The sequence below is a fragment of the Amphichorda felina genome (assembly GCF_050947745.1).
Source record: "Amphichorda felina strain 45539 chromosome Unknown scaffold_4, whole genome shotgun sequence".
NCBI lineage: Eukaryota > Fungi > Ascomycota > Sordariomycetes > Hypocreales > Bionectriaceae > Amphichorda > Amphichorda felina.
In genome coordinates this window covers 18,933-44,436 of record NW_028145046.1, presented here as the reverse complement: position 1 = coordinate 44,436, position 25,504 = coordinate 18,933, and the positions used below count along the sequence as shown (strand labels likewise).

At 53.5% G+C, this 25,504-nt stretch overlaps 6 protein-coding genes across 6 annotated transcripts; 4 read left to right on the top strand and 2 right to left on the bottom strand.

The window, feature by feature from the left end:
- Positions 1–332: 332 nt before the first annotated feature.
- Positions 333–807, bottom strand: ACO1O0_003767 (uncharacterized protein; the record flags this gene model as incomplete). The annotated part of the gene is made up of 2 exons (XM_083193210.1): positions 333–749; positions 802–807. The coding sequence occupies 2 exons, from the start codon at positions 805–807 to the stop codon at positions 333–335; spliced, it is 423 nt and encodes a 140-aa protein (XP_083050158.1).
- A 434-nt stretch (positions 808–1,241) lies between these two features.
- On the top strand, positions 1,242–4,831 carry PUT1 (proline dehydrogenase family protein; the record flags this gene model as incomplete). The annotated part of the gene is made up of 3 exons (XM_083193209.1): positions 1,242–1,686; positions 3,238–3,931; positions 3,988–4,831. The coding sequence occupies 3 exons, from the start codon at positions 1,242–1,244 to the stop codon at positions 4,829–4,831; spliced, it is 1,983 nt and encodes a 660-aa protein (XP_083050157.1).
- Positions 4,832–5,201: 370 nt separating this feature from the next.
- ACO1O0_003765 (protein CGI121) lies at positions 5,202–5,923 on the bottom strand (the record flags this gene model as incomplete). Its single annotated transcript, XM_083193208.1, has 3 exons — positions 5,202–5,504; positions 5,573–5,695; positions 5,771–5,923. The coding sequence occupies 3 exons, from the start codon at positions 5,921–5,923 to the stop codon at positions 5,202–5,204; spliced, it is 579 nt and encodes a 192-aa protein (XP_083050156.1).
- A 3,567-nt stretch (positions 5,924–9,490) lies between these two features.
- ACO1O0_003764 (uncharacterized protein) lies at positions 9,491–12,597 on the top strand (the record flags this gene model as incomplete). The annotated part of the gene is made up of 5 exons (XM_083193207.1): positions 9,491–9,700; positions 9,771–10,463; positions 10,527–11,598; positions 11,650–12,332; positions 12,409–12,597. The coding sequence occupies 5 exons, from the start codon at positions 9,491–9,493 to the stop codon at positions 12,595–12,597; spliced, it is 2,847 nt and encodes a 948-aa protein (XP_083050155.1).
- A 480-nt stretch (positions 12,598–13,077) lies between these two features.
- On the top strand, positions 13,078–18,204 carry ACO1O0_003763 (uncharacterized protein; the record flags this gene model as incomplete). Its single annotated transcript, XM_083193206.1, has 7 exons — positions 13,078–13,144; positions 13,211–13,309; positions 13,374–13,717; positions 13,775–14,082; positions 14,874–15,213; positions 15,262–16,999; positions 17,063–18,204. 7 exons carry the CDS (start codon positions 13,078–13,080, stop codon positions 18,202–18,204), a joined length of 4,038 nt encoding a protein of 1,345 aa, XP_083050154.1.
- A 4,190-nt stretch (positions 18,205–22,394) lies between these two features.
- Positions 22,395–23,531, top strand: ACO1O0_003762 (uncharacterized protein; the record flags this gene model as incomplete). The annotated part of the gene is made up of 2 exons (XM_083193205.1): positions 22,395–22,541; positions 22,590–23,531. 2 exons carry the CDS (start codon positions 22,395–22,397, stop codon positions 23,529–23,531), a joined length of 1,089 nt encoding a protein of 362 aa, XP_083050153.1.
- Positions 23,532–25,504: the final 1,973 nt, after the last annotated feature.

Here is a 25,504-nt window from a genome sequence, read left to right as displayed (position 1 = left end):
TTGTCTATTGATACCGGTGCTTAATGTCCTCAACGCCAACTCCCGAACTCCATCAGCCTGCCCATTTGGAATCAGAAAACAGGCAAACGCCTCATATACTCGAAGCAATAGAAGTAAACCGGCCGTTTGGAATAAGGCGCTTGGATGCTAACTTCAACAAGCAAGGCGGGGCTCGCTAGATATGCTCCTGACGAAGGTCCAGTCAGAATCTTCTCACATGGGGAGCTGGACCTGATGTAAGTTCATGACGAAGCGGAGAGGAGCGTCTGGGTTTCCCATCCAAATTGTAGAACGCTGGCCCTGCTTCCCCTCGTCGTTGGCCACACCCGACCTTACGCGTGCGGGTCGTACGTTTCATCATCGTCCATCGGCCACTGGACCTCAAACACAGGCTCATCATCTGGATTCTCGAGGAAGGCAAAGGCTACAATGCCGTTCTGCTTCAGGCCAGCCCTAGAAGCGCCTGTGGTCTCCTCATCATCGTATTTCAGCCACTTCCACCCGCGTGTTGGATCGTTGGGGACGTTGAGCACTGCGAAGGCCATCGCAGGTTTCTCATTTTCTTCGGGCACAGTGGTTTTCTTGTGCGGATCCAAGGATGTTGTCAAGCCATCGGGATATCGCTCCCGTAAAATCTCTCGCAGCTCCCGGCTGACGGCTCCAATCGAGCTCTGGGTGTCGACAAAGAGGTAAATGGTGTGGATGCCGTGCTTGAATCGCACGGACACATGCGCCTCATCCACAGATCCCTTGATTGAGTTAGCATATAAACTAGGATAATGGAAAGCGAAGATCCCTTACAGCCATATTTTGTGCCTGGATTGTGTTACCGAACTCGCCGTGTTCGAGTGCAGCCAGCTAAAGACGTGGAGGGGTCGAATCTACGAATGCGTGGGGGTGGAGGCCATGAGTGCAAGCAATCGCGGTAACACGTGACCCCGCGTACTCTGTTTTCGTCTCGAAAACCTCGAATACAGTCCAAGGCAAAGGTCCGTGCAAAGGTACAGTGCAAACAATAAATACACTGTATGGAGTCATTCATCTCTTCATCCCGAGAGCTGCACACTGCAGGATCCTTGACCTGAGCTGATTTATTTTCCATTCAAAAGGCGCATCATCCCTCTTTTTGCCGGCGCAGCATCTTCTACGGCGCGACAAACTGCATCCGTGATAACGAACACGAGCGACTTCGGAAAGCGTCCGGCCGATGCGACCGACGAAACCGACGAAGAAGATCCACGATGTCGACCCTTACTACAGCGACTCCCCGCGAGGAGGCCGCAAACGAGTCTTCCCTCGGGCCGCAAACATTCCCCCTGGACTCGCATCCTCGCCTCTCCATGGCCACCTCGGCCCGGGTCACCCTGGGGTCTGCCGCTGCCAGTCTTATCGGATTTTCGCTTGGGGCAACCCAAGGTGGCCAGATGGCACAGTTGCGTTTCCGGGCCGAGCATGCGCACAAGATGCCCGACTCCACCACGGGCTGGTACCTGTATCACAAGACCAAAAACTATCATGCCATGCAGGGTGGTATCCGCGAGGGTTTGAGGATGGGCGCTCGCACAGGATTTTGGAGCTTCATGGCCCTGTCCCTTGAGAGCACTGTCGATCGGTGCCGTGGCGCTAGTGATATGTTTTCCACCATCATCGCATCGCTAAGTGTTGCTGGGGCGTTCTCTCTATGGCGTAAGTTTATGACGCCTGCACTGCCTAATCTCCCCACTCCCCGTCATCAGATCTGCCCGGGTACCTTGATTTTCCTGGATCTGTGGCGATTGTTTATCGAGGGTGTCATTTATTTTGTTTTGGGAATCGTGATGATCGGATTGAGTTTCGTCAACGTGGGGACAGGATGAGCTAACAGGTGGCCGACGGTCGGCCTATGACCCAGATCGCTTCTCCATCACCACCGCGGCCCGGACTGCAAGGTCCGGATTCCTCTTCGGTCTTGCATACGGGGGTGTCCAGGATCTTCTTGGACTGGCCCGTGGCAGGCCGATAGGCTACGTGGACTTTGTCCGACGACGACTAATAGGTGGCGGGGCCTCATCTTCGTCGACAGATCATCATAATGTCGGGGAGGAAACGCCATGAAGGCGCTCTCTTGCCCATCACCAAAATCGGAATTCGCATGACTAACTGGCCACCAATCGCACTTCGAGGTCTGGGTGCCACAAGGCAAGGTTGGACCCCCGGGCAGCCCGAGAGGTGGTCAAGTGGTCAGGTGAGAGCCTGGCCCTGGGGGCCCAGCACCGAGTACGGAGCTTCCTGTTATCAGCCCCTCCGCGTGTCCTTGCGGTTGGGGGAAAGGCTATCTGCAAGCACCCAACCAACGCAGCGCACTGAAGCCTGATGGGACATCCCTCACCGACGTTTCGCTGGCGCACGCCGATAAGGCATCTGCTACGAGTCGCGAGGCCACGACGGCCTGTCTTTTTTGAAACGGCGTTGAGACAATCCCAGCAGCCGCGTCGCCAAGCGGAGCTACCTTCCAGGATCATTCCAGACTGAGCATCAAGGGTTTTCCATTGTTCCAAATTGGATAATTGAATCCTTATCATTCGCCAATTGGAAACGCCATCTGGGGGGGGCTGCAGCTTGTCGCCGGTCGCGGATGCAGCTCCTGCGGTTACATTCGGCCTGGGTGGTTGCATAATTACAAAAGCGGGGAGCCACGTGATGCCTTGATAAGCCTAAGAAACTTTGTTGTCAGCACATCATGCACCAAGCGGGAATGTGGCAGCTGGTGGCTTGGTGTGAATCGGATTGATTATGGAGCAGGCGGACGGCAGAGCGCGGCCAGAGGTGGAGCAGAGGGTCCGTGGGGATTCGGGGAGGCTCCTGGACCCTGTCGTTGGCCCCAAGGCGCCTCCCCGTAGTCGGGGTGGCTAGGTCTGACTTTGATGGCTGGAGATAACACCAGCCTGGCCGGAGACCGGAGGTATGTGATAGTGCACAGTCCAACGAGTATAAGGCACCCCCCTCGATTGCCCTTGCCATGGCCACGATAGCCTCGAGCACACACACTTTAATTCTAATTCTCTCTTGATAATCCACCCACATTCCTTCCGCTGTGATCCTCCTTCTCTCTTCCTCTTCCCACCCACCGACGACACACATCCCATAGTCTTCTCGGAACACAACACATCTCTCCTCGTTTCCCGAACAAACCGCTGAGCAGTGGAATGGCCACTGCACCCGCTGCACGAGGACTTGGTCTTCCTATTTACCGGACAGTGCTCGCTGCAACGGCGGGTGCTGCTCCGACCTCACTCAAGTCATGGACTCCCTTTGTTGAAGCAGTTGCTGTGCATCGCAGCCGCTGCTTCAGCATCAAAGCCACCGCCTCGCAACTCGCCCAGAGCATGGCCACGCCTGCTTACCCGACACCTTCGTTGCGGCGTCCCATCCACTCCTCGGAGCGGCGCACCTCCACGCTGGCCGAGCATCCTGATGCCATGATGCCGCCGCCGGCCACCGAGCCCTCTCGCGCCCCCCTCTCTGTCTTGCCCTTGGCCATGATCATTCGGTCCCTGGGCACCACCACTGTCTCATCCTCTCCCGTTCTTCTCAACCCCTCCCTCCACCTCATGGCTGCTCTTGCACACTCTCGCAACCCTCTCCTCAGCCCGGACCGCAACCCTCTCCTGCGCTACTTCCTTAAGAAGACCTTCTATGCCCAGTTCTGTGCGGGTGAGAACCCCATCGAGGTCCGCCAGACCATTGACGGCCTCAAGCAGATAGGCTTCACTGGCGTCATCCTAGGCTATGCCAAGGAGGTTGTCTTATCCGAGGCACAGGCACGAGATCTGGCTTCTGGAAAGGCCGGCCAGGAGACCGAAGAGTGCATCCGCAACGAGATCGAGCCCTGGACGCAGGGTACTCTCGAAACTGTTCGCCTGGCCCAGCCTGGTGACTTCGTGGCTCTCAAGTAAGCTCGACCTCCCACACAGCATGCCACATGAACCAGTGCTAACATTGTGACAGGTTCACAGGTGCAGGTAGTCTGGCACTATTCCAACTTTCTAAGCGTCTTCCCGCCTCAGAGTATCTGGCCAGTTCCATCGATTCCATCTGCAAGCTGGCCTCTGAGCGTGGCGTCCGTCTTCTGTTTGATGCTGAACAGGATGCCCTGCAGGATGGTATCGATGATTGGACTCTCGAGTACGCACGCAAGTACAACCAGGATCCCGCTAACGCCGTCATCTTTGGAACCTACCAAGCGTACAAGAAGTGTGCTTCCGAGGTCGTTGCAAACCATCTGGATGAGGCCCGGAAAGGCGGCTTCACCCTTGGTGTTAAGTTGGTTCGTGGAGCTTATCTCAACTCTGATCCCCGCCACCGCCTCCACGATACCAAGGAGGACACGGACGCCTGCTACGATGGTATCGCCGCTAGTGTGTTGACCCGCCAGTGGAACCCTACTGTCGAAGGCAAGGGCGAGTACCCCTCTGCTAGCCTCGTCCTGGCCACTCACAATGGAGAGTCGGTTCGTCGTGCTCGTGCCATCTGCGATGCAGGAGCGGCTAAGTCTCCCATCGCCTTCGCTCAGCTTCAGGGCATGGCCGATGAGGTTAGTTGCGAGCTGGTTGAGGCAGGCACCCAGCGACAGAGGACTGCAGGATCTGTCTCTGCCACGGCCACGGCCACGGCGTCCGCACTTCCTGCGTACAAGTACCTGGTCTGGGGAACCACAGGAGAGTGCATGAAGTACTTGCTCCGCCGCGCACAGGAGAACAAGGATGCCGTTCAGCGGACCCGCAGCGGCCGAGATGCCATGTGGGCGGAGCTGGTTCGGCGTTTCAAGACGACCTTGGGGTTGGTCGCTTAATCATGACAGCGCAACGATGACGATTGTGGAAGAGCTTAATTTCTTTGTTCTGGCTTTTTTTCTGTTCTGCGTTAATATTATACACCTCAGCGGGGCGCATTTGTGATTTGAACACCTCAGCGGGCGCAAAGGTTTTGGAACACCTCGGCGGATGGCTGTTTTGTACACCTCGGCGGTCTATTTCGGCGCTGGATGGGGTAGAACTGATGCCGAAGGTGGTGAAAAAAGGAGTTTGGCTTTGGTCGTTAGATGATAGATGATTCACGAGAAGAGAAGTCGCATAGATAGCAATCAACTTACGACCTGTGGCAGCTTCCCACTTGAAAATATCGTGAAGTTGGATGGGTGTCGATTTTTTTTAAAATTAATTTTAGACTCCTCGTAGCGCCATGCCTCCGAGTATGAGCATCTCTATCTCTTTATGCTTTGCTGCCTTGTCTTTAATACCGTCGAGCCATTTGAGGCCGTTTAGCTTGTAATATTTCGACAGCTTGGAAAAGTCGGCGAGACCGGCGAGGGTTTGGTCGGTGACAGGTACAATGTCCCCCTCGATATTGGAGGAGAGGTGCTCCGATATTTGCTCGGTTGAGGGTGTACCATCAATGGCAACCTTGATAACTAAGAGGTCTTTCGTAGAGGGCGAGATGCCGTAACGTCGATAAGCTTCCGCAATCTGAAAGATGAAATGTAAGCATGTGGGCTAAGATTTGTTGGAGGGACATCAAGGTTAGGCCCCCTTACATTGCTGGACGCGCTTAGACACGTTACAATCTCTGAGTGAACATTTGGCGTCTTTAGTGTGTTGCTGGCGGCTGACACGACGGCTTTGAAGACGGCAGAGAGGAGGTGAAGGCGCGAGGCAATCTATGGTGATGGGGAGTTAGCTTCTGTGTATGATCGCAAGAGGCAGCCAGAGCAACGGTATGTGTGGAAACCTACAATGGAGGCGTCGACGAGGCCATACTCAAAGTCGGGATTGCGCGCCAAAAGCTGGCTATGTAGAAACGCGGCGTTGCGCACGTTACGGAACAGGGCGATATGCACAGTGTAGGCGGCCGGGAGGTGGTCTAGAACCACAATTTCGAGCGACATTGTGTGTAGGTTGTCTGGTGAGGTGTAGAGAAGCAAAATATACGGGGAAGTTTGCTCGGAAATGGGGTAGAGAAGGTCGAGTCGTCGGGAAGAGAATCAGGTCGTTTCGTGGATTGAAGGATTGAAGTTGACGTCGGAGGGGTTGCCACTTGCCAAGATCATCGGTAGAGGGGCTTGAGGGGCACATGGGAGGAGACCCCCACACGCGCAAACGACAGTGCAGAGATATTGTCACACTGTCTCATCCGCACATGCCATCAAACTGTGGCTTCGCCGTTTCGCGAGAATTATTGGGCTGACATTGAGTTTCAACTCTAACCACTACCCGGGGAGCCGGGGGATTCGGGGGGCGTTTCTAGCTTCTGCGTGGCCAGCAGGTGGCATGCGATGTAAAATACGCTTAATTTGCTCGCTTCTAGATGCTAAGGGTGGTCGGTATGCCCTTAGCATCTGGTGGTTTAAGCAAGGGCTTGCTGTTTTGAGGCCCAACACTCAACATGGACCGACTGGAAGTGTTCGATGGCGCGGAGTGCTACATCAGCATCTAAGTGGCCCGGGGAAATATCCAACGCTGTATTACCCCATCGAGTTCCCATGTCTCTTTGTTTCGCCAACATGGTTGAGTGACTACTTATGTACCTGGGCTGGTAGCAAAGGTTGACTCCAAATTTGCAGATTCAGGTCAAATCGGAAAATTGGGGGTGTCAAGATGACTGCAAAAATGAACCAACCCAAGGGCGAAGAAGCCATTCATGCGCCATGGCACTTCTCAAAATCCCAGGCTTCTAATAGAAGCGGAATGCTTATTCTCGAGTCTTCCCGTTGACAGGCAACAAAGTTGATTGAAGGACCAGTGTGCTCCCAAGCCCGCCTCGAGCCACCACTTACAGTCCGATTAACCAAACGAAAATAAGGTCGAATATTTGCAAGCTGGTACTAACTGATGTAATGTAAATTACTTGACGCTTGGTTCTGAGAATGCGCGAAAAGTATTCCGACGTCGAGGACTGGACACGACCCTGTGTATCAATATGCAGGGGCCCGTTGGCTTTCTATGAGCGAGGGAGATAGTATATGGGAAGCGTTGTGGAGTTCGGCGCTGCTCCTCGGCCTATACTCGTACTTACGACTTGTAATTTGGATATGAGAAATGGTTCACTATCCTGTCTAGTTCGCAACCCCAGTGGCCACGCCAATACTCGTCAGCATTCATAAGATGAACAGTATTTTGGGTGAAAAGTATGGGCAGCAAGTGAGTACTTGAAAGTAGAGGGCAGTGCCAGCGATCCCTGGCGAGTACATGATCTTATGGCAGTGGAATCTGATGGTCAATACTACTACTAGTAGTAGTAGGTACCCGGCATGCTTCCTTCACATGTACGCGTACATTACGACTTTATCGTCCCTAAGTACTTTACGGACCCCCGGTACATAGTACGTAATGTTTGACTACTAATAGAAGCCTGAGGGGTACTGGGACACGTCGGCAGTTGATACCCGGGATAGTTGTTCTCGTCTAAATCCGCGAAGGCCAAAGAGACTGTGGCGTTGTACCTCGGATGCCACATTGAGGTAGATAACAAAGGGGCTCCGTATCGCGAGTCTCGAACCGGCCTCTGTTTTCCTCCTTATTCGAACCCCATCCTTATAAAAACCTGGCGTAGGCCGATAGTAGAGGACGGACTAGTGAGGCTGATTACCTTTAGACATGTTTTGTAATATCCCTTACATCTTTGCTTCGTTCCTTGGACGGGTATTGCTTAACGACCACGGGTAAACGGCCAAATATACCTATATTGCTACTTGCAACTGGTTACAGTTTAAAAACAACACGCCAAGACACCCTCTGATGTTGACAACGGAGGCACCCGAGTCGGCACCACCACGAGACGGAGCTACGGGTTGCTGGACTGCTACTGCAACTCAGACCAAGAAAACCAAGACAATAGCTGAGAGTGGTTGTTAGTGTACGTACGAGTACTGGGCGGCAGACTAGTAATAGGTGCTGCATAACTGGTTTTATGACTCCTTGCCCTTGCACTTGAACCCCTCCCACTCAAGCCAGCTAGTTCGAGGCATTTGGTCGGAGTACGTCTTATTAAGCGAATTCCCAATTCGGCGTGGATGCTCGCCAATTGCACCAACAGCAAGGCAGGAGTGGTGCAGTACTTGGGTTTCCGCATCTCGGTAATTTGTATCAGGTCTCAAGACCTGGGCCGCATCGGCAAAGACAATCTGAGACCTTGCCTGGTCTTATCACCTTTGCATACGACGAGCCGACTGCGACGCTAGCAAGAAGGCAGTGTGGGGGGGGGCCCAACGAAAGCCACCACGTTAGTTAGGTGTGGAGGGAAGGATTGCTCAAATCTCGAGTGCGAGTACTCGGATCCGAAAGGCTCGCCTCGCCGCGCCGGTGAGTCTCAGCCTCCAGGAGTCTATACAGATCTCCACCCAAGTACTCCAGTGCACGCGCGAACCCCGAACGTCGGGGGGACAATCTCCGGTGCGGACTGGCCCGGCTCCCGCCCGCTGGCCCCCAGACGAAACCCCCCCCGTCGGGTGGATCCCGCGACCTTGTCCCACAGACTTCCAGTGCCTGCTCAGTGCTCACTGGACCTGCCGCGACACCTGCGCCCTGGTAGCATAGCCCTGGAGGCTGCACAGCACAAGGCTGGGTAATCTGAAAGGTACCCTTGTGGTAGCCCGTAGGGGCCCAGCCAGTGGGCAGTGGGCCAGTGGGCAGTGGGCACCTTGGCCTGGGCCCAGCGAGACGGAATGGCATTCGCGACCGGCAGCTCCAACAAATCTCCAGCGCAGTCCCAATCCCCTGGCGCTGGCAGTCAGGGTAACTCGCACCTCCCCCTTGACCTCGATCTCGACCTCGATCTCGCTTTGGGCCTCGAGGTCGACCTCGACACAGGTGCCACCACAGGCACCGCCGCAGGCACCACCACAGACGCCACCATAGACGCCAGCACAGGCAGTTCATTGCCATTGGAGCCCTCTGGAAGGGCTCCCGATCGCTTGCGGGGCCTCGTCACTTCCTCGACTCCAACTAGTCGGCCCTCCACTCCACGTTCTTGGACTGCTCCCGCGTCCCACAGTCGCGCAAGTGGCAATTGCTCGATACTAGGAGGTGGCAGCGGGTGGGTTAGTGAGAGTGGAAGTGGAAGTGGAAGTGGAAGTTGCATTGGTGGACTCGGCCATCCAAATCGCACCCTTCGTCTTCCTCTCCACCGAACGTCAACGTCCAGCTCGCTGGATGGCGACCGCGATCTGCACTACCGCCGTCACCAGCACCACCAGCACCACCAGCATCACCAACACCAGCACGAATTTCCTCCGCGCCGCCCTCTACTCTACAGCAGGCCGACGGATCCTCCTACCGTCCGGACCCCCTCGGCGACCAACTCGCCGACGCCGTGGTCTGCACCCGCCGTTTCGCGTTACTCCACGCCACGCGGCCGCCACGCCGGTACACCGTTCGGTCTCGCTCCCGCCCCTACTCCCCCGACCAAGCCCACCCCCAACGCTACTAGAATTGCCTCGTCTTCACACACAGTCGCCATGGCTGGGCATCCAGCTGGTGGCGGGGCGGGCAATCCCAAGCGCGCTGCCGACGACGGCGCGGGCGGCGATGACCCCTCGGTCCCCGGCTCGACTGGCAAGATGAAGCTGCCGCGCCTTGAGCGTGCCGCCGTCCCACACTTTTCCACCGTCGTCAAGAACCGTTTCCTGTCATACTCCCGCACTGGGCAGGCATGCGATCGCTGCAAGGTAACCTCCAACCCCTCTCCTGGCCCTCGACGCATCGTCGCACTGACATATTTCTGCTCGGCGCATCCAGGTCCGCAAGATTCGCTGCGATGCCCTACCTGAGGGCTGCTCACACTGCGTCAACCTCGGGCTCGAGTGCTACGTCACCGATCGTGTTTCAGGGCGGACTGAACGCAGAGGATACACCCAGCAGCTGGAGCGAGAGAAATATGGCATGGTCAACCACATCCGTGAGCTGGAGAAGCTCCTTGCCGAGAAGGGGGTAGAGGTCAAACCCTTTCTAAGCCAACTGGACGATTCTCCTTTAGCTTCATGCGATCGGGATATGACGGAAAGTGGCTGGACGCAGCTCGGTAGCCTCTGGATCAAGGATCACTCGACCGGCAAGGACGACAATTTCATCATTTCAAACTTCCCTCGACATCGGCTCGAATCGCGCCCGGACGATAGCAGCCTCCCAGTCGAATGGGGCAATCACCCAATGAGTTCGATTCGAGGTACCAAGCTTAACATTATGGGCATCACCATCGACACTGCCTCCTTCGACGCCCCAGACGTGGACGAACCCACCGCCGAGTCTGGTGGCGTAACTCCTCTGTACAACAAGTCTGTGCAAGCGTTCTTGCAGTCGGCAGTCGGAATCAATCCCCCTGTGCACGTGGAGCTACCTTCACGCGAAGATGCCTTCACCTATACGAAATGGTATTTCCTAATCATGTCATGCTACTTCCCTGTGCTTCACAGGCCGACCTTCATGAAGCTGGTAAGTTTTGACCACACCTGGCCCTTGCGCCATCCTGCGCTAACTCAAACTCTTCCTGCGCAGCTGACGAGGATGTACGACGAGCCCGATTTTATACCCTCGACAGCAGAACTGGTCCAAGTACACATGGTCTTCTCCATCATATATTATCAGTATGGAGTGCGCAACTGGCAACAATCTGAACGTCGCACCCAACTCAACAATCTCTCCAATAAACACTACCACTTCTCCCTCAGCAAAATTTTCGACCTTATGACCTCACGCGACTTGCCTGCCGTGCAGGCCATGGTCCTCATGGTATGTCACGCCAGAGCGTTTCCGAAGCCGGGGTGCGGAGCCCTTATATCGAATCTGGTATTCCAACGAGCGCTCGAGCTGAATCTCCACCGAGCCCCTCGGGTACCCCCTGAGGGAACAAACCTCCAAATCGAGATGCACAAGAGGACATGGTGGGTCATGATCTCCATGTACGTGCACCTCAGCGGCCACATAGGACGGCCCATGCCTATCGCAGTCCACGACTTTGACGTTCCCTTCCCGGAGCCCGTCAATGACGAAGTCATCACTGAAGGTGGCATCGACGCCTCGCGGAACTTGAAATGCGATTGGGAGGTTGCCATGGCTATGTTTAAGTTGGTCCCTCTTGTGATGGAGATGTACTCCAACATCTATAGCGTCCGGAGAGACCCGCAAAACTACTCCAAGATCATCTACATACTTGAAAATGAGCTGGAGAAGTGGGAGAATGACCTACCGCCAGGCCTCAAGTTCAATCACGAGGACTATCAGCAAAATGACCTCTCCGCACTCTATGCGAGACAATTCGGATTGGAAATGCGAATGTGGATGCGTCACAATTCGGTCAATCCGACTACTGACAAGACAATAATGGCCAAAAACACCCAGGTGTGCGAGCAGACGGCCCGTGAACTCCTGCACTTGGTGCTGAGAATGATTGAACTCAAAGCTCTGGATACGACCTGGACCAGAATGTCCCTGTACGCCATGTCTATATTTTCTATGCTTGAGGCGCACTGGGAACGTCGCTTCCAGACAACCCCCGAGCAAGTTGCTATGCTGCAGCGGGAGATGGATGACTGGACGAAAGTCCTGAACGAGGCTAGTCAGCTGCTCTGTGAGTGCTTCATTTCCTCTCCAATAATGAGATTGCTAACTATGTTAATAGGCTGCGGATCCGACCTTCAGGACGAGATTGGGCGCATCATTGCCCGAACCATTACCCAAATCGAACATGACAGGCAGCACCAAAGCGCCAACAATGCGTCGCCGGCCACTCCAGCATCACTCAGTCTGAAAAAGGATTACTCTGCACCAGACACCCCCGTCAACCAAGCGCCGGCAGGATCACCGGATACAACTCACGTGGCGATGGCTACACCACCTTCCACGATGCCACCCAAGCAGCCCCAGCAGCAGCACCAACCACAACCACTTCCACATCAGCAAGCGGGCTCAGAATCCCACAGAGCCTACTACACAGACTCTGACATCAGCAGTCACGCTGGTTACACAAGGCTTGCGTACGGAGACCAGTCCCAGGGGAGCCACATGGTGCCCCAGTCATACAATACAGACCCAATGTTCTTCTCCAACGCACATCAAGCCGCAGCCGCAGCGGTAGCCGCTGTAGCCCCTGGCGGAGACGCACACTCGAATTCCATGGTCTCGTTTGCTTCGCAGGCCCCTGGGCATACTGTCGACCCAACAAACCCGCTTTACTGGGAACGCGCTGGTGGGAATACGTGGCAAGACTGGACTGCAGCGGTTTCCCACAATCAGGGCAACCAGGATAGCTACGGTGCTAATGCCATGCTGCACCTGGGGCCGACGGGGGCAGCAGGGATGTCGGTTAGCGCTCCCCCCATGCCGCCGTTGCCAGATGGAACGTCGGGACATCAAGATATGGCAAATCAGTGGCCTCTAGTCGTATTTGGGCAACAACCTCAAATGCAACATCAACAACCACAGCATCCTCAAGCTCCGCATCAGCAACAGCAACACCCCCAACATCCCCACCACCCTCACAGGGCCGCAGGCAGTTAGAGACAGGGAGGCTGGCGTTCTTGATTCGGTCGGGCTACATTGTATTTCAAAGCAGAAGATACCCAGCTAGATTTGGATAAGGAGTTCTTCTTGGAGGCAAAGCATTCAGTCCATGGTTTCATTGGCAGTGTAATCTTTGCTTTTGGGCTCTTGTGCGAGGCGAAAGAGGCGTATGTATATGTGACGAGGTGAACGACATGATGGCGTGTGATGAATCAATGAGAGACGAGCATTGCGTGTACATGTCTGTAGACATTAATATTGAACACACACACACGCACATGTATTATTTATGGGTATTGTTTTTCACTACATGGGATGCTGCAGGAACACTAATGGTGTTATTAGCGTCTTTGTTGGGGTTGAAGTTGCTCAGGATATTTAGCCGATGTTCACCCGACCGAGCTCCCAGAAATCAATGTCGAGAGGTTGTAGCGTGTCGCGAACCTTCACGTCAATCAATCAATCAATACCCGACGCCTGTTCATCTAGACCCTCTAAGCCCCTGTTCTTCCCTCAAAATATCCCTTTAACGCACGCTTTTACCAACATGGGCAAGAAAAAGCGCGGACACCCCGATATTGAGGAGATCCTCGGGCGACCATGGTGCTATTACTGTGCGATACCCCGGACTGCGATCGCGACTAACATTTGTCACGGATGAAGCTAATAGTGGCTGATAGGCGAGCGTGATTTCGAAGACCTGAAGCTCCTTATTTCTCACCAGAAGGCGAAGCACTTCAAATGCGACCGGTGTGGGCGCCGTCTCAACACCGCCGGAGGTGTGTAACCTGCTGTGACCGTCATCATTATCTCAGAACAACGCTGACGACCCTTTCTACTCAGGTCTATCTGTGCACTTGAACCAGGTCCACAAGGAGAACCTAGAATATGTCGAGAATGCGCTGCCTAACCGCCAGGGCCTCGAAGTTGAGATCTTTGGCATGGAAGGTATCCCGCAGGAGGTCCTCGAGAGCCACCGCAACCGTCTCATCCACAACTTCTACCAGGCGCAAAAGGACCGTCAAATTGCGACAGGCAACCCTCTTCCGGGCCAGGCCAAGAACCAGAGGAAAAAAATCAAGATTGAGACAGCTGAGGAGCTGAAGCGCAGGCTGGCGGATTGGAGAGCCAAACGGAAGGCTGTTGCTGCGTCGGGGGGTTCTATGGAGGGAGTTACGCCCACGGATGTGAGTCTTCTATGCTATGAAAATTGTATAGCTGTCTTGGCTGACGTGAAACGCCAGAATGCGCAGTACCAGCAACAACAGCACTATTCAGGCTACCCGCAGCAGCAACCGCCGCCCGCTCAGCCACCATACGGCTACGCGCCCGACCTGGCCCCGTCGGGACTTCCACAGCGTCCCGTCGATGCACCCCGAGGCGACGATATTGATAATCTGATCCGCATGGCCGAGGCAGGCGTCCGGCCTCCTGCGCAAGCACACGAGACTGAACCCCCGAAGGCGGCTAAGAAGGACAAGGATAAGAAGGGCAGGATGTTCTACGAGGACGCTGAGGTCAGCCCCGAGGAGCGCATGGCCCAGCTACCGCGGTATGCCTTTGCTGCATCCTAGTGCTGCGAGCCCAAAATCGCCCCCGTTGCTCGACTTGGGGTTGACATTGGGTTGTTACTAGGACAAGAGGGCGGATCTGCTATGTACCATGTTCTTGACATCCACGGTTGGCGTTGAGGCGTATGTATAGTAAGGTAGAGGGATATCGAAGTGAAATTTGTCTTGCTGCAGGCCGCTGTGCCGTTCCTCGATGACGGGTTTCCAACAGCCTCTTGACGAATCCCGAGCAGGGAGATAGGCCTGGAGATGTCCCTGAGCAATTTCCTACCATCTCCTGACCGCCAACTCCAAAATTGGTCTTCCTTCAGGTGGCAGTTCTCTGCGGTTATATCGAGCGGGTAAATAGGGAGCAATCCGACTCATTTCGACTCGAGGCTTTGCCGGGAAATGACATTGGGGAAAGTTGAAACGAAACGATTGGCACGGCAGTTCTCCCTGTATCTGTTCCTGCGGGGGAGCTGTCCCCGCCTCCCCATGTCCCCCACGCCAACGGAGGTGATGTCCAAAGTCCCGAACGGCTGAATGGCTTTCTCATAGCATCTTTTACGTGGAAAATACTGATGCTCCTTTAGCCGGGGACTGGAGAAACATGCTCGGGCCGCGCCCAGACAGCTGGGACGGACCACAACGGGACCATGGGCAGGGTATATAGCCCCAGACTTTGCCAGCATGGTATTAATGGACTCCCTACGGCAAAGTGAGGACGGTCCTGGCATATGAGTCGAAGTTGAAAGACCCCAAGAACGACTACAGGACACTGCCTGTGTAGCATCGTCCAGATCGGCCGACCGAAGCCCAACTTGAACGAGATGCTGGTTTGGCTTCTCGCAGCGCTTGTGCCTCTGGCCAACGCGCTGGGTCAAAAACAAGTCATCTCTTTCAAACATGATGGTTCTGAGGACTCGTTCAAGCTTGCAGGAAAGGGTTTAGCGACTGGTCAGATCCTCGTATCTGGCGATGACTACTGGGGTGTCATCAGGGCAGCAGGTGACTTGGCCGTGGACTTTGGTCGGGTGACAGGAACGAACTTCACACTTAGCAATGGCGAGGCGGATGCTGAGCCTGCCGAGTTTGTCTTTGAACCCGTCAACGTTAAGAACAACACTGATGTAAGTATTTGCCATGCCTAGCACGATGGCTCGGGCTGACCTGCTCAGTACTCGACGATTGGGGAAGAGAGCTTCAAAGGACCCGAGTATTCCGATCCGGATGCCTCCAGCACCGTCATTATTGCGGGAACCATTGGCCATTCGGCGGTTGTGGACAGGCTTATCAAAGCGGGAAAGATTGATGTCTCCGACATTAAAGGAGAATGGGAGGCCTTTGTCACCAAGGTCATTAAGAATCCCATCCCTGGCTGTGAAGAAGCCCTGGTCATCGCGGGCAGCATGCCAAGAGGCACCATATTCGGAATCTACGACATCAGTGAGCAGATAGGCGTGAGCCCCTGGTACTTTTGGGCAGACGTGCCGACCACGAAGCACAAGGAGATATACGCTTTGCGTGGGCAGAAGACACAGGGCTCGCCGTCGGTCAAGTTTCGGGGCATCTTCCTCAATGACGAGCAGCCGGGTCTGACCAACTGGGTGTCGAGCAATTGGCCGAACACGTGGAATGATGCGGCAGGATACAACCACCATTTCTACGCCTTGGTGGCCGAGCTGCTTCTGCGCTTGCGGGCGAACTACCTCTGGCCCACGGTGTGGGCGTCGATGGTGTACACTGACGACCCTCTGAATCAACCTCTACTGCACGCATATGAGATTGTCCTCGGCAGCTCGCATACGGAACCCATGATGCGGGCTCAAAACGAATTTGGAAACTACTACGAGGGCGCATGGGCGTACAATGAGAACAACAAGACCATTGACGAATACTTCCAGTATGGGGTACAGCGAGCGAAGCCGTACGTGCGGAATAGTCTATGGACCATGGCCATGCGAGGCTCGGGTGACACGGCGATTGAAGGACTAGGCATTGACAAGATCATAGCCATGCTGGAGACGCTGGTTCATAATCAGCGGAAAATACTGGCTGAGGGTCTCGGCCTGGATGACATTTCCGACATCCCCCAGTCTTGGTGCTTGTACAAGGAGGTCCAGAGCTACCAGGAGCAGGGACTAGAAGTCCCCGAGGATATTACGCTGCTTTGGTCAGACGACAACTGGGGAAATGTGCGACGCCTGCCCCTGGTTAACGAGACGGACAGGCATGGAGGCGCGGGTGTGTACTACCACTTCGACTATGTGGGCGGCCCGCGCGACTACAAGTGGATCAACACGATCCAGCTGTCCAAGACGGCTGAGCAGATGCACATGGCGTATGCCCGTCAGGCTGACCGTATCTGGATCGTCAACGTCGGGGACCTGAAACCGCTCGAGATCCCCATCAGCCATTTTCTTGACCTTGGGTACGATGCTGAGAGATGGGGCGCTGACAGCACGGGAGAGTGGGTGCGAGCATGGGCCGCGAGAGAGTTTGGCACCGCGCAAGCTAATGATATCGCGTCCATCATGAATCGCTATGCTATGTATGCTGCCCGTCGCAAGTATGAGCTTGTGGGCGCGAGCACCTACTCGGTCATCAACTACAACGAGGCAGATGCAGTCCTCGACCAGTGGAAGACTCTTGAAGACGATGCACAACGGGTGCACCGTCAACTATCCAAAGATCGACAATCGGCATTCTTCCAGATGGTCCTTCATCCGGCGACAGCAGGCCGTATCGTGCATGAGATTTACATCTCTGCGGCCAAGAACAGTCTTTACGCTGGGCAGAAGCGTAATGCCGCCAACACAATGGTCGACAAGTCGAGAGAGCTTCTGGACGCGGATGCTGATTTAATGATGCAATGGGATGAGATGCTGAATGGAAAATGGGTTCATATGCTAGATCGTAGGTTTCCCCCACAGGCTCGCTTTCATAACTCTCCATGACTTGCCGCTGACCATTTCGCAGAAACTCATTTGGGTTACGACGGCTACTGGCAGCAGCCTATGCGCAATACGCTGCCGCCCTTGACCTTCGTTCAAGAGAGGCTGACGGCACTGGCTGGAAATGTGCGTCTAGGCGTTGAGGGCTCGAATGCCAGCATACCAGGAGACGACCAGTACCACAGCAACTCGGGCAACACCTTGACTCTGCCTCCCCTGGATCGCTACGGTGCGCAGTCTCGCTGGTTCGATGTATTCTCGGCGGGCACAGCGAAGGGATGCGAATGGAAGGCCGCGGTGGGCGAACCGTGGCTGAAGCTGAGCAAACAAGAAGGCGTCGTGGGACGAACGGGAAAAGACACGAGGGTGTGGGTGTCAGTCGACTGGGATGCTGTGCCAGAGGATGGGCCCTCGCAGGTACTCACCACCATCAAGGTGACGACTCCGTGCCGTGAGCACGACAATTCTCGATGGGGTTATGGGGAGCCAGTCATCGAGGTTCCAGTGGACACTCGCAAGGTGCCCGACACCTTTGACACCGGCTTTGTCGAGTCAGATGGGCATGTGGCCATCGAAGGACCTCACTTCCAGGCCATGACCAACTCCTCCAGCACCAGCGCCACGTACCACACGTTTAGTGACTACGGCCGCACACTCGGTGGCGTGGGGTTGTGGCCGCAAGATCTGGAGAAGCTGACAGTTGAAGAGGCGCCGTATCTGGAGTACGACATGTACCTCTTCACCAACAACACCCTGGCCAACGTGACGCTGTTCCTCAGCCCTAGCCAGAACTACCTTGGCGAGCAGATGCCCCTCGAGTATGCCATCTCCCTCGAACCGGCAGACAAGGAGCTGCCCTCCAGCCCCAGCACTGTTCGTCCCGTGGGACCGCCAGGCTCAGACAGCATGCCGCCTGGATGGGGTTCTGCCGTCGCGGACGCCGCTTGGGGAGTGAATACAAACACTACTACGAGCGGATTTGAGGTTGGCGAGCCGGGACACTATACCCTAAGGGTATGGTGCTTGCTTCCCAGCATTGTTGTGCAGAAGATTGTGGTTGATTTGGGCGGTGTGAGAGAATCGTACCTCGGCCCCCCAGAGAGCTTTCTCATGGGCAGGGATGAGGCCGGGAAGGGGAGCTGGACTAGCTTTGCCGATGCGAGGTGATTGAGCCTGTAATTGAGTTCATATTGTGCTTCTCTTGAATATATAAGAAAGTCTTAGCATCAACCTTGTTCTTGATATCCGATGCCTGGACGACACGGCCTTTCCTTCAACGCTGACCAGCAAGTCGTGTTCCGCCACGAAACCCAAATATCGAGGCCCTGGCACCCGATCTTAGGCTCCGTAGAGTCTATTATATCATTCTAGAGCGGAGCTCGCTATCCTGCACATAATGCATTCCCCCCTCGCAACGATAGCTACCAGCTACCCGGATTCAATAATATCCATTCTCACATCTCCCCATCCCATAGAGAACCTGCTGCACCTTTATACGCTTCTGAACCAATGTTAACTCATCACTGATGGAATCGTAGGTCGCGTCTGGATTTTGACCATCATTATTGCTTCCCGGGCCCTGTGAGGCAGCCGCAGCAGTAGCAGCGCGTCGTAAGTTATCCTTCAGGCGCTGGACCTCGCCCTCATACCGGGCTTGCTTAGTATCCTGTGCCGTCTTTGCTATAAGAAGTCTCTGCTAATTTTCTTTAGACATCCTAGTCTCTCGGACGGCCTCATCTTTGGCGTCTTCTTGATTGCCATGGTGACCCTGGATATCTAGGAGCCTTTGTTTGACATCTTCAAGCCCCTCGTATTTCATAAGCCTATCTAGGAAATCATTAGTCTTGCCATTTAGTAGCTCTCGTTGAGACTACTCTTGTCTTGTCACCGACTGTATGTGCCCAAGTGACCTCTTGTCGGGTCGATATTTGACGTATTGTGGCACGGCGGAGAGCAGCTTCAGAGATATTGGGCAGGAGCACGACTTTGAATAAGGTCTGCGCAGCCTCTGGTTCTTTGGGTAGAGCAATTCCAGTACATGAATGTCGGTATGATCTCGCTGGTTCTTTCCAGGAGTTCAAGATCGCTGGCTTCTCAAGAAGCTTATTTCGTCCGAGGACGGCTTGGTCTGTTACTGCCTAACTATATCTATAGGAGTCCTAGTGAGCAAATGCGAGACAGCAATACTAGTTAGGGACGATTGGGAGTGCCCTCGTTCTTCGATAGAACTCTGCAACGAACTTCAACGAACCGGCAAAGGTGCCCTCGCATGTTTCATAGTCAATGACATGCGTCTCCTTTCCCGGGTTGCCTAGAGCCTCAATGAGACTGTCTGTTCTTCGCTGGAGACAAGGAAGCAGGATTTAATCTGGGTAATTCTCTACTGCCCCAAGCTTTGTCCTGACATACGCAAAGGTATCGAAAAGGCCGGCCTGTCCGAATTTCTCGCGTCTAAAGAGGAGAGCAAGGATGGAGTTCTCGAATTCACGGCGATGATTAGGGAAGGTCCCGTGGGGATGCGGCGGAGGCTATTAGCACATAAAAGACTCTACTTCTTTCGGATAACGAATTCAGAGGCGAAGGGGTTCTAGCCACCCCTCGCCCTCGTCTTTATTCTACTCCTGGATTGAAAAGAAATGCTTAACATGTGTGGCGTTCTACGAAATAACTACGCCATAAAGTGTTTAGGTGTGCTAGCTTCGGGGGGGATCTTATTATTATATGATGAGTGTCTTTATTCCTTTGGTAGTATGGGCCTCTGATATACTAGAATAAAGTTGAATAACTCTCTTGAAATTAAACTTAAATTCGTATAAATATAGACGAAGAGCAATTCCATATTAATGTGGTAAGAAATAGAAGAGTCACAATTAGACAGACTAGCAACGGGAAAGATGGAGTCCAGCGAAGCTCGTGTGGCCGGATAGAATCATATTTCGAACTTGGGCAATGTCCCGCCCCCATCACCTGACCGTCTGTATGTATGCGATGCCACTCATGGTCTTACCACAAAGTAGCAGGTTCTTCCTTTTCCGTTTCATCCGTCGGCGTGGCAGATACGAATTTCTCGATGCCACACAGCCCCACATAATTGCATTGAGGTTGCGATCGATTAGAGGAAGGCGAACACGCCCCGTCGTTGTCTTAACTCCGTACCCCCTAACGCCGGCTGACGTGCATGATGCGCGTCTTGGGCATTTAATCTCACCAGCGAGACTGGCCTGGCCCACGATGAGTACAATTCCCCAAGAAATATACGGCATGGGCCAGACATTCTTGTTTATTGATGGCATTGACGCCGATCAAGCCTCCAAGAGGCTCATGCGTCGCCATGTGATGAAGGGCAAGAATGCAGGAAAGACACTCCATCGACCGACGAGGCCAGACCTGCGTGCAGTCCGGAGACAGGCATATGCAAAGGCGTATCCAAATTTGTGCCCAGAAAACCAGGTCACCGCGGTCTTTGGTAATCCATTGCTCACCTTCTCGTTCCCTGTCCAAGTTACGCCGCGGGCAATACAGACCATCAATGACTGTGAGTTTACAGCCCCATTCTATACCGTGAATACTCCTGCTGACTCAGTTAATGGAAGTCTTTTCCTGGAGTGCTGAGCGGATTTACCCAATGCGTCTCGGCCTTCGACTTGACGAATCTAAGCGCATGTGGTTCCGGCTTCTATTTGCGGACGAGTCCAGTTTAGTCTACATGTTCATTCCCCTTCGTAAAGGTTTGCTCCAACTGACTCCAATTAAGCCTACTACTGCAATATCGGGTTGATGCAGGCATCCAATGACATCTTCTCGGGCCATGGTGATGCGTCTCCTGCAGCGCTGTATCATCTTTCTCAGGCGTTAGCTCAGGTCAAGAGGAGGATTGAGAGCGGAGATGCCTTATCAGATACCACTCTAGGAATTGTCGTGGCGCTCATAACTCAAGAACAAATCAGAGAGCACCATTCGGCCGCTGGAATCCATATCATGGGTCTCCAGAAGATGGTCCATCTGCGGGGTGGACTTGACCAGGTCCAAGAGAACATCCCTCTTGTGCTCAAAATCTGCAAGTAAGCGAAAGGACACCCGGTAGCAAGAGACAGACCCCGCCCCTAACAATTACCGATTTAAACAGAACGGACATTATGTTTGCACTACAGAATGGTGGGAAGGCAATCTTCTTCCGAGACCGTATGCACAAGGTTCATGATATGCTCGCCGCGAAAGGGCTTGGTCTAGAGCGCACTACGAAGGCATACTCGGCTGTGAATGGCCGGCTGGACCCAAGCCTCCACGATGTATTGATAGACGCCATGGGGCTGTCGATGCTCTTCAATAAACATCTGGACAGAAGACCCCTCGACCTCTTCGGCTACCAGGAAGCTCTCCTGTCTATCTTCTACCGCCTACTACGATTCAGGTCTCTCGAGGAGGTTAGATTCAAACCCGACCTTCAGTCAGCACATCATATCGGAATGGCCGTATTCATGATGACGATATTTCTTTGTTTTGACCAGCGACGGATAATCAAGTACGAATTAGTATCGCCCTGCATGAAAGAAGTCATTTATGGCGGCCTGGATGAGCACGAGGAAGAGTTGGAATTTTGGCTGTTGATGCTCGGAGGCATTTGGGCGTCGTGCGATCAGAATGATGGTTGGTTTGTCTCCAGGCTGCAGGAGAGGGATAGAGCACTGGGTATTGAGACTTGGGACGACGCGAGGAGGATACTTGCGAAGTTTCCATGGATCGATGTCATACATAATGAACCGGGACGGGAGCTATGGGACCAGGTACGCTGTACGGGTTACCGTTCATGACACGAAAATCTTAATATAAATTCAATTGTAAGAAACATCAACGTATTGAGTTTATTATCATGATGGTGTTTGGACTTTTTTGCTGACCGCTTGCCACGGATATAAGCAACACCAGCCCGGAATTCCCACGCCGCAATTTCCGGGAGGCCGGAGTCGCTGCCCACAACAGACATAACCCACCTATATATTTCCTGATCGGGTACGCAGTCTCTCCTTGGCTGAAAATGGGGCGATGGGGTTAGCGTCATGCCAAACGCAATAGTAAAATTCGTTTCCTGATCGGGTAGTCAATCTCCCCTTGGCTGCTGGCAACGAGGCGACGGGGCGATCGGGGGCGAGGGTCATATCGAACGCAGTGGCAGAGTCCATTTACAACCTGTGAAAAGTATAAAAAGGCCAGGATTCTCGCTATTGAAAGTGATTGAATACTTGAGACACATTCCAAGGTATCCCAAGCTCTCAATACACACTTTTTCACACACACCATCATCTGCGCCCGACTCCTGCTTCTCACTTGCAACAACACCCAGCTCAACCATCGACATCATGGCTGCTACAACGCATCCCGAGTTCAACGGCACCACTGAGGGGCTCGATGTTGCTCAGGCGTTTTCTGAGCGGATTCGCGGCAAGACGGCAATTGTCACTGGTGTGAACCTTGCCGGAATCGGGTTTACCACCTCGCGAGCCCTGGTGAGTACGAACGCGCTCACTCTGCGATTGTTATTAACAGATATCCAGGCATCCCAGTCCCCATCGCAATTGATAATTGCTGGTCGCAGCGTATCAAAGATTCAGGAGTCCATCAGCGCACTAAAGGCCGAGTTCCCAGATGTGGCCTATCGAGCTTTGATAGTCGACCTCTCCAGTCAGGAATCCGTTCGTGCTGCTGCCAATGAGGTTCTTTCCTGGTCTGATACCCCTAGCATCGATATCGTTATCAACAGCGCCGGTGTTATGATGATTCCGGAGCGAACCCTCTCCAAACAGGGCATTGAGATGCACTTTGCGACGAATCACATCGGCCACTGGCTTCTCACCTGCCTCATCATGCCTAAGCTTCTCAAGGCGGCTGAGGGAAAACCCAAGGGCTCTGTGAGAGTTGTCAATGTCAGCTCCGGATCGCCGGCCGTCTCTGCCATGCGTTGGAGTGATATGAACTTTGAGAAGAAGAACAAGGACCTGCCAGCAGAAGAGCAGCCAAACTACGAATTTTTCAGCAAGTACTGGGGGTATAAAGACACGGAAGAGATGACGTATGTACCATTGGACGGCTATAATCGCAGCAAGGTGGCCAACGTACTCTTCGGCATTGGTTCCAACAAGCGGCTATTCGACAAGCACGGCATCCTGGCTCTCAGCGTCCACCCGGGAGTTATGTTTACCGAGCTGAGTAGGAGCTTTCCGCAGGACATGCTGGAAGTAATTGATGGTGCTGTCAAAAATGGAATGATTCCACTCAAAACTGTGGGGGCCGGGGCGGCTACGAGTTTGGTTGCTGCACTGGACCCGAAGTTGGCTCATGGCGTGGGCGAGACCCATAACGGCTGCGAGAACTTTGGGGCGTATCTAGCGGACTGTCAGATCAGTAATGAGGCAAACCCGCTGGCGGTTTCAAGCAGCGAGGCAGAGAAGCTATGGGAAGTATCGGAGGAGCTCGTTAGCCAAAGCTTTACATGGTGAGTATCAGAGGAGAAACAGACGAGATTGCAGCGATCTGCCTACGAGACAGAGGGGTTGTATATAACGGGCAATAGGGGTGTCACGTGCTAGGGGACTTATAAGAGTAATCCCTCATGGAAGGGCCTTAGGCTCTTCAGAGATTAATACAGTCACTATACGCCCCTAACTGCGATGTTATAGCTACATTGCTGTTATCCTACCCTGTTATACCTCTTTACCCCCTTGTAAACCCAGCCCTAGCACTGACTTGGGGTTCATAAGTTAGCCGTAGCTCTAAAATAGTTGAATAGCGGATGGTTGGTGGGAATACTCCTTAGCTCTAGCTAGAGTCTTGGATTTTATTTACGTGGTACTAGCACTTAGATTATGCTACAATCCTTCGGCGATAGTGTAAAAAGGTAGAAATCTTACATAGAGGCTGGATCTTTTATAAATTACGGATAGCAGGGATCTGGCCCATCACAGCCTCACTGTCCTGCTCCCCTCCTTCCGGGCGAGGTGGCGTACTGACAGGATCCTGATCTATTAGAGCTGTGAACAACTTCCTGCTTATAGGCTTGTAATTGTTTAAGATCTTCACCAAAAGCCGATTGATTTCCTTCTCTGCACCTTCCTCCTGGACGATGTAGAACTTTGCCCCCCGTACGAATAGGTATCTGCGACTATTACCACGCCCGGGAATGTAGGCGTGGAGCCCGTACGGCTCGCTTATCCACCCAGATGATTAGTTTGTTCGTTTTCATCTCGAGCTGCTACATGCACGATGAGCTCAAGGGACGAGTTGATTATGGAAATACAAGAGCCCAGAGAGTGGAGGAATATATTCGTATTCGAGCGGATTAGTGGGATAAGCAGGAAGTAGAAATGACCATCAATGGAGGGAACACGGCGAGCGATGCGCAACGGTGGACAATGGTTTATGGCGCAGTCACTAACGTTACATAGGTGGTGGTGGGGTTGAAGCCCGGCGGAGCCTGGAGCGGGACCGGCGTTGGGAAGTGGGGAATGGGCGCCGGGGATGATGTCGGCACTCCGGACCGGAGACGAGGTCACTGATGCGGAGAACAAATACTATTGATTCCTATATAAAATTGGATGTATCTGTGATGCTAAATGCATTAATAACCACTATAGTAGAATAAGTGCTCGAAATCTGCATTAGGATTCCATTCTGAGACTCGAGATTCAGTTGCCAAGTTAAGCTGGTTGGCAGGGCTCAGTCATCCAGGGAGTACACAGCAACCCTGGCGTGGTAGAATTCACCCCTGGGTTTGGCGCAAAGGCGCACCTTATCTAGACTGAATGTCACCACACAAAACATTTTATTTTACTGCATGCGCGCAGATATCTTCTCATTGATTTATGTTGGGAACTTGGCGATCGTTCTTTTTACTGTCAGCATCATATAACCTCGCTACGAGCCATTCATTCTAAGTAGTGCAAGACCAGGTTTTCTACCCTCGAACCTACTTGCTAGGTACTAGTGCTTAGGGCAGAAAGGATCGACTTCATCCCCCACGCGAATCCCTCTAGGCTCCAGCAATCAAGATGAGCTCGTCATCTTCTTTTTACAACCAACCTTTACCGCCATGGGCGCGGTTGTTTTAGGTGGTGGCGTAATTGGCTACTATCTGCTCCACCGCGAGAATGGTTAAAACGTCGGCCATCCCCCGGACGAGTCTGTCGAGAGGAATGATTCCCTTGACCATTACGGATTTGTATAGCTATCTACCACGCATCAAGCCTTAGAAGGGTTGCCTTCTAGAGCATCGCTCGATCGTATTTAGAACCTCTAGAGGTAAATGTTTCTCGTGTAGGTTACAGGATTAAGTCAACCATATCTCTTCGAGCCTTAGAGTTCATATGGGAGATCTCCAATTCATTAGTCAACAAACAACGCATCAACAGGCAGTTGGCCCACACGCTTGCCCCTATACATCACACTATACCTTACCATGTTACATTCAATAACC